The sequence below is a fragment of the Arachis stenosperma genome, chromosome 8 (genome assembly GCF_014773155.1).
Source record: "Arachis stenosperma cultivar V10309 chromosome 8, arast.V10309.gnm1.PFL2, whole genome shotgun sequence".
Lineage (NCBI taxonomy): Eukaryota > Viridiplantae > Streptophyta > Magnoliopsida > Fabales > Fabaceae > Arachis > Arachis stenosperma.
This window is the reverse complement of record NC_080384.1, coordinates 16,474,659-16,492,416: the sequence shown is the minus strand read 5'-3', so window position 1 is coordinate 16,492,416 and position 17,758 is coordinate 16,474,659. Positions and strand designations below refer to the sequence as shown.

The following is a 17,758-nucleotide window of genomic DNA, read 5'->3' as shown; positions in this document are numbered from 1 at the left end:
ATTCTTCTCATTTTTAAACTCTCAAATTCTGCCCAGGTGTTATTGAGTTCCTTTTGTAACGCACGCATGTCGGTTCTCACCGACTACAATATAGAATGGTAAAAAGTGTGAAGTTGATAATTGAGAACTGTTAAATGATTTGAATGATTTGACAAAATTTTTATCTAACAATTTTCAGTTATCAACTTTACGATTACACTTGAGAGAGGAAATGGATCCTCTCCAGATTTTTCAACACTTGACAAAATACAGTGCAATCTCTCACCTTTGATTTTAATAGTGGGACCAAAAATAAATAAGAGAGAGAAAGTGATGAATGGTTAGATTAAATACTGCACACCATTCAATTTTTTATTCACTGGAGGATCCACTTCCAATTCACACCATATAGAATATATGTGTATCATAATTCTGATGCATTCTGACATTATATACATTACACTTTTATTTTCTAAGAAGGGACACTAACAGTAAAAACTTATGTGAAATTGATACCTGAAAATTGTTAGATGAAAATTTAGTCAAATTAATTAAATTATTTAACGATTTTTAGGTATCAATTTCACATGAAGTCAACTGCACCTGAGCTTCCACCTACACTAATAAATGTATTAATAAGTCTAGCATTTTCAGTTTTCATCAGAATTTTGTATTATATTTCATGCGATGTGTTTCGATGTGTCACATTGTAAAATTAGTTACGAATAATCATGTTTTAAGATTTTCACAAATACTATTAGCATCCAAAAAATCAATCACTATATATTAAATATATATTATTTAATTTATTTTTAAAGTTTTTTTTGCTCAGATAAATTTTTGAAGTATAACTCATCCAAAAGAATGTTACACTCAATTTTTCTAGTAGGATAAATATACGTCGAATCAAAACTAAAAGTGTGAATATTTATAGAAGACACTCCACAACTTAAATTAATATTTATAAATTTTTATGACTATATCTTTTAAAACTTAGAACTTACTCTTCAACTTGAGCATACGTGTTTTTTGTAAGCATAACAAAATGGCATTGTGGTATTGCAATAATGAGAGAGAATTAATATTATTGTAACTAAGTACGTACTAACATTCTTTATGACTGTTTCCGAATCTAACCTCATTATTCAGTCGAATTATAATGTATAAAACACAATATATATATATTTTATACATGTAATTGATTTGATATTTAATTTTTTATGTACTTATATATTTTATAGTGTGTATAACACGGCAAAGAAGTAATGAAATTTAACATGATTATTATAGCTACTAATCCTAAAAGATTTGGAGCAATATAATAATTGAGTGAGTTATAAGGTAGTTGTCATTATAAAACTATTTGAAATTTTTGTTGGTATTAAAACAGGGCTTGTAATTTCTTAGCTATATATCTAGCTAGTGCATGCAGAAAAGGTTCTTGATTTACGGCTCCAAAATATTTGAAATATCTTAATCCAAGTTGCAATAATCATCAAGTTGCTCTCAACCTCGGTCAGATAAGAAAATCCCAAAAGTTTCAACAAGTTGATGAAATTAAACCTTTTAGCCGCGTTGAAACGACCCACATATACTGTAATAGTATTTCAAATTATTAATCTGTGAAAGATAACAAATTTTTTTAATTCATTTCGGTCCATCAAAAATTAAAAATTAATTATATTTGTTGTTCAATCACTCTATTAACAATTTCTGTAAACGATTAATATTGTGAAATGTTAATTGATAACATATATGATACCTGATAACTGATATGTCTAATAATTGAACATTAATTAAATATATTTATAAAAATTTATTAATTCAATTTTTTAAATTAGATAAATTCTATTCTTAATTTGACCTAACGATTAAATTGATAGATTTTCAAAATATATTTAATTAAGTTCAATTAAACATATTAAGTGTCATATATACTATTAATTATTGACAAAAATTATTAATAAAATAATTGAAGAAGAAATATAATTATTCATAATATTTAAATGACTAATTTGATTAATAAAATTTGTTAAAAACAAATTTAAAAAAACATCTTATATTTCAGAAGCTAATTTAATTATTAATCTTTTAAATTATGCTCAATAATTTTGTATTTCAATCTTTAATCTGATATCAGCGGAAAGTGGTTAAAAAATTTTGATGTCCCTTTCGCATCATATACAGGTATAACCGTATAAGTTGAATCAAAGTGAGGGTTATAACTTCAGAGAATCAATTGTTCATTTAATTTCATATAGTTAATTTTCTAATTAAGTATTACAGCTTTGCCAGAAGCCCCTCTCGTGTAAAATTTTTTTTTAATCACGGTATCTTTTAACCTAATAGATTAAGGACTAATTTGTTACAGCATTGAGCTTCATTTAAGGGTTTACTGCTGGCCAATGAGTTGCTGTATACATAAGGCGAGATTCGAACCACCAATACTGATTTAAACAGACTAATGAGCTAACCACTAAACCAACTCAACTTAATTCTTGTATAGTTTTTATCTAAATAATAATATAATCTTGTAGTTACAAATTAAAAAAAATCGAATATGAATAGAAAAAACAATCATGTTAAGTCTGTATACTAAATTAATTACTAAAATTAACTATCAAAATAAAATATATATTAAAATATAAAATATATATTAAAAATAAATTAAACTATATATATATATATTTAAATATATACCGTGACTAATTTTAGGGGTAAAAAACTTAAATAAACCAATGGGAGAATTTTATTACCCAAATCAGCCAAAACAAAAAACTTTTCAGCAATCCACCAACGAACAAATATATATAATTCGAATCAACATGATTCGAACTGCAAATGCAAGTAATTCGAAACAACTTGATTCGAATTACCTTTGAAAGAAATTGCATATAATTCGAATCAAGTAGATTCGAATTTCGGAGGGGTAAATCAAATTGAGTCAATTCGAATTAGTAGGGAAACGTGTCTCAATGGAGTTCGAATCATGTTGATTCGAATTATATATAAATAGTTTGAATTAGGTTGTTTCGAAATAGTGTGTTCCAGACCTGTATATATATGTGATGAACGTGAGTTGCTCTCAATATTGAGGGGTCATATGGCTGGTGAGGACAGTTTTATAGTGTTGGTTCACCACAGAGGATCGATTAAGAGGAAAACTCGGTCAGGTGTCAAGTTCACCGATAAGGATCCTCTTTGTATTATCATGAGTTCTACGACGAGTTATGATGACCTTGCTAGGTCGGTATTGCAGAAACTTGGTCTAGAAGGTGTTAAACGGGTTAAAAAATTTTTCTATCACATTCCAATACGGTGCTCCAAGATACTGTGAAGTATGATTGCTTCACGATCGGGAGTGATGAGGACTTGCAGGTCATTTTTCTTTGTCGCCGGCAGTTTTTCGAAGTGCGGACACCAGAGCTGTTGGCAAAGCTGGTTGATGTGGTGTCCAGCTCGGGGGTTCGAACCGGAATACCAACACTTTAGCGACGGTTGCCGGTTCTAGCTCAAGTCCTGCCTTTGCATCTTCCTCAGTCCCTGCGTACGAGCCACCCGCCCCGCCTGTCGCCTCCCCTTCGTTCGCTGTTGATCTCAACAGCAGTGTTGGCGACGAGGTTGGAACAGCGGAACTTGTACCTACCTCTGTACACTGTGCTGCACCGACTGAGGCTGGAGATGAATTGTTTGAAGATGTAGAGGACGATGATGTCGAGCCGGATATGATTGGTGATGATAGTGCCGATGATATTGGAGCCAGTGAGCCTGCCGGTGCCGGTGGTGGCTCTAGCTCTGGCACACAGCAGTACCCTCCACATTTTTCATCTTTGGACCTGGATGCCATGAGGCAGCCGGGGGTACCTTGTGAGGTTGCAGGATTTGGCGCAAGAGATGCAGAAGGGTCAGCTGGTATGACAGAGTTCCAGGTTGGTCAGCAATTTCAGGATAAGAAGGATGCCCTGTTAAGTGTGAAGACTTACAGCATCCGCCGAGGTGTACAGTACAAGGTTTTGGAGTTTGATTATCGCCGTTACGTTGGCAAGTGTTCTGAGTTCGGGAATGGGTGCACATGGTTGATTCAGCTGAGTCTCCGGCAGCGCAAGGGCATATGGGAGGTCAAACGGTACAATGGACCGCATACTTGTCTCGCCAGCTCTATCTCCAGTGATTATAGGAGTTTGGATTATCATGTGATATCGGCATTCATTATGCCAATGGTTAGAGCTGATGCATCCGTTAGCATCAAGGTGCTCCTAAATGTGACTGCCTCGCACTATGGGTTCAGGCCGACCTACAGGAGGGTCTGGATGGCGAAGCAGAAGGCTGTTGCGCTCATTTATGGTGACTGGGATGAGTCTTACAACGAGCTCCCAAGGTGGGTGTTAGGAGTGCAGGTGACGATGCCTGGTTCTATTGCAGTTCTTCAGACTAGCCCTGTTCGAGTTGGGGGACAGCTGGACGAATCTAAGGCATACTTTCACAGACTGTTCTGGACTTTTCCACCGTGTATCGAGGCATTTCGTCATTGCAAGTCATTGGTTAGTATTGATGGGACCTATCTATATGGAAAGTATAGGGGTACTCTACTTGCTGCAATTGCACAGGACGGGAACTCCAACATACTCCCTGTTGCATTCGCACTAGTCGAGGGTGAGAATGCTGAGTCTTGGTCATTCTTTCTCTCCCACCTCCGTCAGCACGTTACACCACAGCCGGGTCTGCTCGTTATCTTTGACAGGCATAACGGCATCAAGGCCGCCCTTGAGGCTCCCGACGGGGGCTAGTTACCTCCGGCTGCACACCGAGCTTTCTGCATTCGGCACGTAGCAGCAAATTTCGAGCTCACCTTCAAGGGTAAAGACGCAAGGAGGCTTCTCGTGAACGCTGCCTATGCTAAGACAGAGGTCGAGTTCCATTACTGGTTTGATATTCTTCGCTCGGAAGATCCGGCGATGTGTGATTGGGCAAACCGGATTGAGTACTCATTGTGGACACAGTATTGCGATGAGGGCCGGAGATTCGGTCACATGACGACAAATATATCTGAGTGTGTGAATTCAATCTTCAAGGGTGTGAGGAACCTTCCGGTATGCTCGTTGGTGAAAGCAACGTATGGTCGGTGGGCCGAACTATTTGTGCGCAAGGGAAAAGAGGCGCAAGCGCAGATGGGTACCGGACAACAATTCAGTCAACATCTTGTTAAATGTATCGAGGCCAACTTGAAGACGGCAAGGTGCTTCACAGTTACTTTGTATGACAGGGACAACTCTGAGTACACCGTCGCAGAGACCACTCCTACTGGTTCTTTCTCCCTGGGTAGCTACAGGGTCTCACTCGGATTTCAGACATGTGATTGCGGATACTTCCAGGCACTTCATTTCCCTTGTCTGCACGCACTAGCATGTTGTGCCTACTCACGAGTCATTTGGCACTCCTACGTGCACCCTGTCTATCGACTCAGTAACGTTTTTAGTGTTTATCAGATGGGATTCAGACCTCCAATCCCAGAAGGTTTCTGGCCGCCATATGATGGCCCAACGGTAATTCCAGACCCAAACAAGAGGCGTGCAAGGGAGGGTCGTCCCAGGTCTACTCGGATACGGACGAACATGGACGAGGCAGATCCAAATCGGCCTAAGAGATGCTGCTTATGTCGGCAACCCGGACACACTCGTCGGAGCTACCCACAGGTCGGAGGTAGCCAGGGAGAACAGTCATAGATGGGTCGGCTTGGTTTTGTGTTGTTTGATTTACTAGTGTCCTATGGTTGGAGTTTTAGTTTTGTAATGGAAAAAATGTCGTAGTTGCAAATGCATTGTATGTCAGTTGTTTATAACGACTGTGAATTACCAAAAAATTTATTATTCCATGATAAAGTACGTAGTATAAACATTAAACTGGATTGGATAAATTTAAAGGATTTCGCAAGGTAAGTAACGGAACTTATATGAATAAGCAAAGTAACATGGTTCTCAAAGTGATCGATACAGTCTAACCACTAATAAACATACAGACATCATCTGATAAAGTAAATGACCATACGATACAACAGTGATAACGGAAATACATAAAGATAAGGGTGTAGCAATCGACACCGACAATGAAGTAACAAACAACATAGTAAACAAATCATCTAAAAAGGTGCGATCTCGTGAAGCAACGTCGAAGAACCCCTGTCATGTGACCTCTCCGGATCAGCGGCTCCTCATCCTCTATGTCATCCTCCTCATCATCCTAGGGTGGCTGGATGTGTAACGGCCGGGATGAAGAAGGCCTGACAACTGACTGTGATCTAGCACAAACTGCTGATGGTGGTGTACCACCCAGGGCAAAATGCTCAGTCTGAGGTACGGAAGGAGGCTCATTCAGATCTACATCTAAATGTGCCTGTGACCCCGACGTCTGACCAACTCGACGGGCAGCCTCATCCTCCTGCATGATGGCTGTGATCTCTCAAGGAAGTGGTCCCCACCGTACTCGGCATCAAGACCATCCCCGGCAAGAAAGTCTGAATACATGGTACCCAGACTTACCCGTGGTGTACTCTCATGTAGCGTATGATCGTCGCCGGAAACACCGACAAAGTAATCTTCGAGAGGCCCCTCTCCCAGTCGAGCGTCAACATGAGCCATAGGATCTCCCATATGCGACCCATGTAACTCTCCAGCAGCTCCGCCAGCATCGGGTATAACACCACCATGAGCAGCCCCCCAGCAACGGCATCGTCACCATGATCACCCTGAATATGGTGCGATGCAGCCCCTCTCCGTCGGCCGCCACAACGCCGTGCTCGTCCACGACCCCTCTCTGCTTGCTCACCTTCCTCTATAGCATGGTCAAGCCACCTCCACTCCCGGTCACTACGCCGTGTCCCTATGCGAGCTCTCCTATCAACCCGTAGCCTATCGAGAACGTCGTCAACTATGTCCATGTCGGGAACTGTTCCGACACCCCTCTGTGTAGCCTCACCTGGAATAGGAGTGGCTCTAGGATCCCCCAAGAACATCTCCGGTAACAAAAATCTCTTTCCGTGCTGACGCCACCACTCCAAGAAGTCATGTGTCGGACCCGGGTCCGGCACAACGTCAAATCGAAGGATGTGATCCGCACGTGTCTCCCAGTGAAGATGCCAGTGCTGTAACTGGGACAGAAACCAATGATCACCTCCTCTACCGTCCTTCGACATCAAGAAGTCGATGTTCAGGGCTGGACGGGGGTAAGCCTGTACTCCTCCAAACTATGGTAACACCCGATCAACCTGGTGCCACTCAACCACAGCAAAATATATCAGCGAGGTGACAGAACGCCATAAAGCCGTATGACGAGGCTTCAGCACCTCCGGATGGACCACCTGAACCACCTCAGCTGTGCTATATGGCATCCAGATAAACTGAAAAAAGAATCCCCAATACATTAGAAGATCTATTTAGGTATACGTAAAATTACATTGACTAAACATGGGAGCTTAGCATACTCACATCCCTAGGCTGTAACATGTCGATCCTCAGCCGGGTCATCTGAACCCGAGGTCCCTTCTCGCTAACGCCAGGATTGTAACCTGACCACCTGAAAAGGCCGTTAATTTATCAAGTTAATCATTAATGTGACGAGGTAGAATAACATTTACAGGTAATAAATTAAATTCATAAAATATTTAAACATAATATAATGAGATAGTCGTACCTGGATGCCAGGGGCCAGCTGAACGCATCAAACCCATCAGGCCGAAATTTAGAAAACCGCCAAAATATCCAGGACTGAAGTAACTGTAACGGCCCAGCTAACTTCGCGATATGTCTGTTGGCCACTCGGCACATACAACGGTATAGCCATACAAGCGCCGCCGACCCCAACTGTAGCCACCCATCTTCTCAAGCCTAGCCACGTACGGTAGCCATCTGATGTGAATACGATTGCCGGACTTGTCGGTAAAAAGCTGGGTGCCCAACAATATCATGATGTACGCACGGGCAAAGCGCCTAACTGTCTCCTTGTTGGCCCCCTCGGGGCACTCTCCGAAAGTCTCCTGGAACCAGCTGCAGTTCACTGTGAACTTTTGAATTTGGCTCAGGGGGGTAACACACCGAGCAACTCCTGGAACCACTGCCAAGCTGGCCGGCCATCCTGTATGTATACATGAAAATCCGTCAGGCAATCACTCATGTAATGTCCATCCGCTGGCAACCCCAACTGGTACACCACGTCCTGTAGTGTGATCGTGCACTCCCCGAACGGCATATGGAAAGTGTGCGTCTCCGAACGCCACCGCTCGACGAATGCACTCACAAGTGGCTCGTCTAATCGGAACCATCTGTCGTTCAGTCTTGCAAGATGGTATAATCCGGCCATCTGCAAGTACAGAACGTATCGCTCATCCAGTCGCATTTCCTGCTGCTGCCGCATACTCGATATGCAGCGCCGAGCTGTGCAATAAAAGGACCGCATCTTTAGAACAAATTAAAAACTATTCTTAAATTTTCAATTTCTGTTCCTAACTTTTAGTATTTCAGCATCTTCCAAATGTAGAAATTCATGAACTGAAAATTTTTAAAATGAAGGCTGAAATTTTAATTATATTTTACACTTAAAATACCTACATTTTAATTAATTAATATCAATTTTTTTTCATCAAATTAAATTAAAATTTTATTTATATCGCAATCATAATCTCCCATAAACAAGGGCAATTCCACTTACATAAACCGCCGTCCAAAACCACTCAAATTAACAACTACCATAACCACCTACGTTAACCTCTAACAAAAACCATCAAAAACCAATACACATATAAACCACTGTAATAAACCACTTACTTAAACCACTAGCAATACCACTTTAATAAACCACTATCAATACCACTTTAATAAACCACTAACATATACTAACAACAAAAATCACTTAACATATACCACTATTAAAAACAACTAAACATATACCAATATTAAAAATCACTAACCTCGTCGTTGATCACCCCGGGGATGTGAGCGACTCCATCCAAACGATACAGCCTTCCCGGATAGTCTCCCATCGCGTTAATCTGCCACTCGAGTCTGTGTCGAACAGATTCTGGGTCGTTTTCTCTAGGATTTGGTGGGATATGTGGAAGTGAAACTGATTTGAATGAGCTTGGTTCGAACTCCTTATATAGGCAACTAACAAGTAATTCGAATCAAGTTAATTCGAACTACCTATGGTCACCAACAATACATAATTCGAATCAACATGATTCGAACTCTATTGACACTCGTTTTCCTACTAATTCGAATTAACTCAATTCGATTAACCCCTCCAAAATTCGAATCTACTTGATTCGAATTACATGCAATTCCTTTCAAGGGTAATTCGAATCAAGTTGTTTCGAATTACTTGCATTTGCAGTTCGAATCATGTTGATTCGAATTATATATATTTGTTCGTTGGTGGATTGCTGAAAATTTTTTTATTTTGGCTGATTTGGGTAACAAAATCCTCCCATTGGTTTATTTAGGTTTTTTACCCTAATTTTAGTATGCAAACATATATTATAGGGTAAAAAACGCATTTAAGCCAGGCTGAGAAATATTTTACGCAAATCAGCCAAAATAAAAAATTTTTCAGCAATCAACCAATGATCATTTAAATGTAATTCGAATCAACATTGTTCGAACTTCATTTGCACCTAATTCGAAACAACATGGTTCAAACTAGGAACATTGAAATTTGCATGTAATTCGAATCAAGTTGGATCGAATTACAATAGAATAATTCGAATTGTGTCGATTCGAATTAGTAGGGGAACGTGACACTAAGGAGTTCGAATCATATTGATTCGAATTACACCTTGATTTATTTAAAAAATTAATAATTTATAAAAAACTTTATTAAAAAAATAATAATTTAAAAATTAAAAATGTATTTTATTTCATAAATTAAAAAAAAACTAACAAAATATTTAATTACGAGATTTCTTTTAAATATTAATGAGCTATCAATTCAAATTCCATACAATACTCTTTTGCCCATTTTTAATAGCTCATGAATATTTTTTAATAAAATTTTTTAATAAATTTATTTAAATTATACTACAAAAAATATTTTATTCTATGCAAAACAATTTAAAAAAATGGCTTAAAAAAAGTTAGGAGTACTATAGAAATTTGTAATGTTCTAATTACTTAGGTAAATACATGCATGTACACAAATTTTAAATAAAATACTCTACATAGTCAATAATAATTTAGAAATTAAAAAAATATTTTATTTTAAACAAAATAATTAAAAAATATATTTTATTCTATACAAAATAATTTAAAAAAATGGCTTAAAAGATGTTATGAGTACTGTTCATACCCTGGGTCGAGATGACCGACCCGGGATGTTCGACAGACAAAGCGACCGACCTCTTCAGGTCAGGACAACCCGACTTCTTTCCAAAGAGTTCGGTCAAGTCCCCCGGAAAGCCCAAAGAAGGGCTCAAATAGAGGAACACGCCCTAAATCCCAAGGCAGCCCAAGCCTACAGGGAGAAGGGTGGTTTCCTTAAAAGATAAGATGACCTCACTTAAAGATAAAATAAAGATAAGATAAGATAACTAACTTATCTTATCCACAGAAGGCCACATCTCACCATTATAAATACGCTAGAGCACCCAGGTATAACTCATACTCTGATTCTACTCAATACCTGCTTAATACCATTGCTAACTTAAGCATCGGAGTCCCTTGCAGGTACCCCCCACCCTCTGGGGACGAAGGATCAGCAGCACTCACAGTCCCATAAGTCAGACACACCAGCTCCGGTCGCTATACACCTGCCGGACACGTCAGTGAAGATCTCAATCGAGATCGACCTACAGTTTCAGGTAACCCTCGAAACATTGGCGCCGTTACCGGGGAACCTGGAAGTCATCCCAACACGATGGCGGACAACCATGACAACGACCACGACTCAGGTTTGGAAGATAGAACGCCGCACAAGAACATGGATGCTATACTTAAAGATACTCCGGAATCCAATGGGGACAAAAATTCATCAAATCCCGGGGTAATAGAAGCACTTCAAGATCGATTAAAGCAACTTGAGAAAGAAGCCCAACATCAACGCGAAAAAGAAGAGGATCTACATCGGGAGATAAGGCGGTGCCAAGAATTAAAAGATAAGCTTATAAAATTCGAAGCTGATCTCAAAACTAAAGTTACTCGATCCACCCCAGAGGATAGCTCTCACAAAGATCAAGATCCATTCACCCCGGGAAATTATGAAGACCAAAATTCCAAAAGATTTCAAACTTCTGGATATGACTCTGTACAATGGCACCTCGGACCCCAACCACCATCTCAGCAACTTCAGAAGTAGGATGTACCTCACTGACGCCTCAGATGCAGTTCGCTGCAAAGCCTTTCCGACAATTCTTACCAAGACAGCCATTAGATGGTTCGACAACTTACCTCCAAAATCCATCTCGAGTTTTGACGACCTGGCCAAAAAGTTCCTGGCCAGATTTTCCATACAAAAGGACAAAGCCAAACATGCACCCAGCCTACTAGGAATCAAGCAAGGAGATCGGGAGAGTCTTCGTAACTACATGGAAAGATTCAACAAAGCATGCATGGATATACAAAGTCTACCAACAAAAGCTGCCATCATGGGCCTCATAAACGGCCTACGAGAAGGACCATTTAGCCAATCTATATCAAAGAAGTCCCCAGCATCCCTAGACAAAGTACAAGAACGGGCGCAGAAGTACATTAACATGGAGAAGAATTCTCGACTTGGGAAAACCTTGAGGTTCGGGTCCGCCTACCGAGATAAAGATAAAGAATCCAAGAAGAAGGAAGATTGCTCTGGGGAGAAAATAAAAAAATATCATAACTACACCCCTCTTAGGGTATCCTTGGTAGATGTTTACAAAGAGGTCTGCCATACGAAAAAAATACCCCCAACTTGGCCACTCAAAGGCAAAAGGGGAGGAGGAAATCGGAATGAATACTGTGAGTATCACCGAGTCCGAGGACATTCCACCAACGAATGCTTTGACTTGAAAAACATCATAGAGAAATTAGTAAGGGAAGGAAAACAAGATCGGTTCCTGGCCAATCGGGACGAAGAACCAAGAAAAAGAAGAAGGGATGAAGATGTCGGACGATCTGAACGATCACCCCGCACACCGGAAAGACATGTCCACGTGATACAATGGCGGATTTGCTGAAGGAGGAATCTCTAAATCATCCCGCAAGTGACACCTCAAAGAAGTATACCACGTCGAAGGCAAGAAAGAGGTACTAGACATCCCAGCAATCACATTTACCAAAGAAGATGCATCCGGAATCTTCTCAGGACACGACGACCCCATGGTCATCACAATCATATTGGCAAACGCCAACCTCCACCGTACATTAATTGACCAAGGAAGCTCCGCCGACATCTTATTTAAAACTGCCTTTGACAAGCTTGGCTTAGAAGAAAAAGAGCTAAGAGCATACCCGAACAGCCTGTTCGGACTTGGAGATACCCCAGTACAGCCACTGGGATATGTATCATTACATACAACCTTCGAAAAGGAAAACCAATCCAGAACACTTAAGATAGACTATATCGTGGTCGACGTGAGCTCAGCCTACAATGCCTTAATAGGTCATACAGCGTTAAATCAACTCGGAGCAATAGTTTCAACTCCACACCTATGTATGAAATTTCCAACTGCAGAAGGGAAAGCTACAATAAAAGCAGATCAAAAGATGGCGCGTCGCTGTTATAACGAAAGAGGCGAGAAGAACTCCGCCCACGACCCGAAGGAGAAATAGAAAGAGTCAAGATCGGAGATACCTCGGACAAAACAACTAATATTGGCACGATCCTGAAAGGAGACACAAAAGAATCATTAATACGGTTTCTACGAGATAATGTTGATCTCTTCGCATGGAAAGCTGCCAACATGCCAGGCATAGATCCCAAACTAATGAGCCACAAGCTGGCAGTCTAACCGGGATCCCGGCCAGTACAACAAAGACGAAGGAAACTCGGGGCAGAACGGTCTCAGGCTGTAGAAGAACAAGTACAAGCGCTACTAGAGGCAGGGTTCATAAGAGAAGTTAAATACCCACTATGGCTAGCAAACGTCGTCTTAGTGAAAAAGTCAAATGGGAAGTGGCGAATGTGCACTGACTACACAGACCTCAACAAAGCCTGCCCAAAAGACCCTTATCCACTCCCAAGCATCGATGCTCTCGTAGATGCCTCATCAGGATATAAGTATCTCTCGTTCATGGACGCATACTCAAGCTATAACCAGATTCCAATGTATCCACCGGATCAAGAAAAAACCTCGTTTCTCACACCAAAAGCAAATTATTGCTACATCGTAATGTCTTTCGGCCTTAAGAACGCGGGAGCCACGTATCAAAGGCTAATGAATAAAGTCTTCTCAGACCACATCGGAAAAATCATGGAGGTCTATGTGGATGACATGTTGATAAAGACACAAAGTGAAGAAACATTACTAACCGACTTGGTTCAAGTGTTCGACACCATACGGAAGCACAACATGCGACTCAACCCGGCTAAATGCACCTTCGCAGTGGAAGCAGGTAAATTTTTGGGCTTTATGCTCACACAAAGAGGAATCGAGGCAAATCCAGATAAATGTCAGGCCATACTCAACATGAAAAGCCCAACCTACGTCAAAGAGGTACAACAACTCAATGGGAGATTGGCGGCCTTGTCCAAATTCATAGCAGGGTCAGCAATAAGATCCCTCCCCTTCTACGCTACCTTAAGGAAGGGAAAGAACTTCGAGTGGACAACGGAATGTGAACAAGCCTTCCGAGACTTCAAAGAATTCTTGGGACAGCCCCCCATCCTATCTCGACCACAAGAGCGAGAACCACTCATACTGTACCTCGTGGTAGGAAGTCGGGCAATAGCCTCAGCACTAATTAGAGAAGATGAAAGGGGACAACAACCCGTCTACTTCATTAGTAAAGCACTACAGGGGTCAGAGCTGAACTACCAGAAAATCGAAAAATTTGCTTACGCTCTGATACTCGCATCCTGATGACTTCGCCCATACTTCCAAGCGCACACCATTAAAGTTCAGACCAACCAGCCCATAAAAGGGATATTGCAGAAAACAGATCTAGCAGGAAAAATCCTACAGTGGCAATCGAGTTGTCCGAATTCGACCTCCAATACGAGACGCGGACAGCCATCAAATCACAATACCTAGCCGACTTTATTGCAGAATTCACAGACACCACGGAAATCCCCATAGAGTGGAACATATACGTGGACGGTTCCTCGAATAAAACTGGAAGTGGTGCAGGTGTGATAATCGAAAGCAACCAAGGAACCCAACTTGAGCTTTCCCTGAAATTCGGATTCCTGGCCTCAAACAACCAGGCAAAATATGGAGCATTATTAGCTGGTTTGAAGCTGGCTAAGGAAGTTGGAGCTCAGAAACTCAACATCTATAGTGACTCACAAGTCGTTACCTCACAAATAACGGGAAGCTACCAAGCCAAAGATCCTACCATGAAAAAATATTTGGATAAAACCAAAGAACAGCTCGGACAACTCGGGGAATATAGGATCTGCCACATACCCCGCGAGCAAAATGCCCGAGCTGACGCACTCTCAAAACTAGCCAGCACCAAACCAGGGGGCAACAATAGAAGCCTCATCCAGGAAATACTACAGAACCCATCAATATCGGAAGAAGAAAAAATCCTAGCCATAACAGGTCGGGATCAAGGATGGATGACCCCCATAATTAACTACCTCAAAACAGAAGCGCTCCCTACAGATGAAAAGGAGGCAAAGAGGATAAAAAGGGAGGCACAGTACTACACTATCATAAACAACACCCTATACAAAAGGGGGATCTCAACACTATTGTTAAAATGCGTACCGACCTCCAATACAAAGGAAGTACACAGCGGCATTTGTGGCATTCATCTCGGAGCACAAGCTCTCACCAAAAAGGTACTACGGGCGGGATTCTAATGGCCAACTCTACAAAAGGAAGCTACAGAATTTGTAAAGACATGTCCACCATGTCAGAAGCATGCCAACTTTCACATCGCCCCGCCGAAAAAGCTCATCAGCGTGACCTCACCCTGGCCATTTACAAAGTGGGGACTCGATCTTCTCGGACCCTTTCCCCAGGGATTGGGACAAGTCAAGTTCCTCATAGTAGGGGTAGACTACTTCACAAAATGGATCGAGGCAGAACCCCTAGCTAACGCCACTGCTCAAAGAAGTCGGAAATTCCTATATAGGAACATTATTACAAGGTTCGGGGTTCCATACTCCATCACCACGGACAATGGCACCCAATTCACAGATGCAGGCTTCAGAAAACTAGTAGCCGATTTGAACATAAAACATCAGTTGACCTCTGTCGAATATCCCCAAGCCAATGGACAAGCCAAAGCAGCCAACAAAGTCATATTGGCCGGGCTGAAATGGAGACTACAAGAAGCAAAGGGACCTTGGGCCGAGGAACTTCCACAAGTCCTATGGGCGTATTGAACAACTCCACATTCCACAACAAACGAATCACCATTTCGATTAACATACGGAGTGGAGACAATGATTCCAAAAGAAGTTGAGGAAGGGTCTCCCTGAGTAGTACACTACAATGAACAAACCAACTCCCAACTTCAAAAAGAAGAGCTCGACCTACTTCCGAAAATTCAAGAGAAAGCTCGGATCAGAGAAGAAGCACTAAAGCGGCGAATGGCTTCCAAATATAATCAAAAGGTAGTGCCAAGAGGTTTCGCTGAGAATGATCTCATCTTAATCCGAAATGATATCGGAACAACTTGACCCGGAGAAGGAAAGTTGGCAGCTAACTGGAAAGGACCCTACCGAGTCACAGAAGTACTTGGGAAGGGCTACTACAGACTGTCCGAACTCGAGGGACGAGAACTCCCCAGATCATGGCACGCCTGTAACCTAAGAAGGTACTATAGTTAGATAAAGGTCTCATCATAAGATGCATTCTTTTTCCTGAAAAGGTTTTTTAATGAGGCATCAAGATTGAGATTTAATCCGACTTAAGGGTATGAAAAACTCCCGCCTGTATATATTTGCACTTTCTTTAAATAAAATACATTTCAGATATTCTACAAATTCTCAAGACGCATTAATCTGAAGCATTCATCGTCCGATTATAAAGCAATGCATCGAATAGAAAGTGAAGAACAAATTCACTATACGATCTCGATAGGAATGATCAACCGACAAAGGTGAAAACGCGATTCACCTAAAGGTCAATTAAACCAGGACAGAAACCACCATCTACAAATCGACAAAGATGAACACAGAATAATTCAAGAAGTTATCAAAAGTGATCCCAAAATGAACCTGACAAGGTCTTATGGATTGCTATATAATAACTTAAAAAGACTGGCCGACACTAAAAAATCGGACCAAGTCAACCCAAGTTATCAGCGAATCCTTGGAAAGAGGTCTGGCCAACCCTATTAAAGAGGAATTGCTATAACTTAGAAGAGATCGACCTAATGAAGTCGGTCTCCTACAAAGACAAGTTGTAAAAGTAATCCCTGAAAGAGACCTAACAAAGGTCCAAGAAAGAGGATTACAAAAACAACTTAGAAGAGATCGACCTAACGAAGTCGGTCTCCTACAAAGACAAGTTGTAAAAGTAATCCCTGAAAGAGACCTAACAAAGGTGCAAGAAAGAGGATTACAAAAACAACTTAGAAGAGATCGACCTAACGAAGTCGGTCTCCTACAAAGACAAGTTGTAAAAGTAATCCCTGAAAGAGACCTAACAAAGGTCCAAGAAAGAGGATTACAAAAACAACTTAGAAGAGATCAACCTAACGAAGTCGGTCTCCTACAAAGACAAGTTGCAAAAGTAATCCCTGAAAGAGACCTAACAAAGGTCCAAGAAAGAGGATTACAAAAACAACTTAGAAGAGATCGACCTAACGAAGTCGGTCTCCTACAAAGATAAGTTATAAAAGTAATCCCTTAAAGAGACCTGACAAGGTCTAGGAAAGAGGATTAAAAAAATAACTCAGAAGGGGACCAACATAAAGAAATCGGTTATGAGGCGCTAAAATACAAACAAAAGTGAGAAAACCGAGAAATAAGTCGGACCCCCCACAGTCACGACCTCAAAAGGATCCAAGCTACAAACAATAAGTACGAAAGCAATCTAAAGAGGCCAAGCAGCAAGATTCCAACAGATACCCTGCTAAAGCACAATGAAAGCATAGTATGATAAAGCTTCAAGAGGCCACCAAAATCAACCTCAGAGAAACCATTTTGTTTTCAAAATAAAGTTGCTAAAAATAGCAACTGGAGTATCAACAGTCAAATAAAACATCATTCACAAAAAAGAGTTCAAAGCCCACAAACTGAGCTATTTACACAAATATTTAAAGGAGATCGACCAAGATCTGGAGCCTTCCCGGCAGCATCAGTACGAGGAGAAGGAGGACAAGTCTGAATAGGCACAGCATCTACAGTTCCATCATCCCGGTTCAGAACCTGGCAATCCGGATCGGACGTAACGGGAGGAACTGAGGAGGTCGATACTTTAAGAGAAGGCACTGGGGGAGGGTCAGCATCATCATCATCCTGGTCATCAGGGACAATCTTACCATCCCTCACAACATTGTCCAGGCTGATGAGAGTCAAGTCGGCATCAGGAGCAATAATCCGGAACTGCTCCATCAGGTTCTCGGAGGCAGCAGTTACGCTGCCCACAAGATGACCCTGAAGCTCACCATAATTAACCCGAGCAGTTTCCAAATCTTCCCGGAGA

At 41.1% G+C, this 17,758-nt stretch overlaps 1 protein-coding gene across 1 annotated transcript; it reads left to right on the top strand.

Moving 5' to 3' along the window:
• Positions 1–3,082: 3,082 nt before the first annotated feature.
• Positions 3,083–4,766, top strand: LOC130945467 (uncharacterized). The gene is made up of 2 exons (XM_057874180.1): positions 3,083–3,265; positions 3,438–4,766. The coding sequence occupies exons 1-2, from the start codon at positions 3,083–3,085 to the stop codon at positions 4,764–4,766; spliced, it is 1,512 nt and encodes a 503-aa protein (XP_057730163.1).
• Positions 4,767–17,758: the final 12,992 nt, after the last annotated feature.

Excerpts from the sequence above, each read along its gene's own strand:
- LOC130945467 (XM_057874180.1), top strand. The coding sequence starts at position 3,083 with ATGGCTGGTGAGGACAGTTTTATAGTGTTGGTTCACCACAGAGGATCG. Across the intron at positions 3,266-3,437 it reads GTCTAGAAGGTGTTAAACGG|CTCGGGGGTTCGAACCGGAA; the intron begins GTTAAAAAATTT and ends TGTGGTGTCCAG.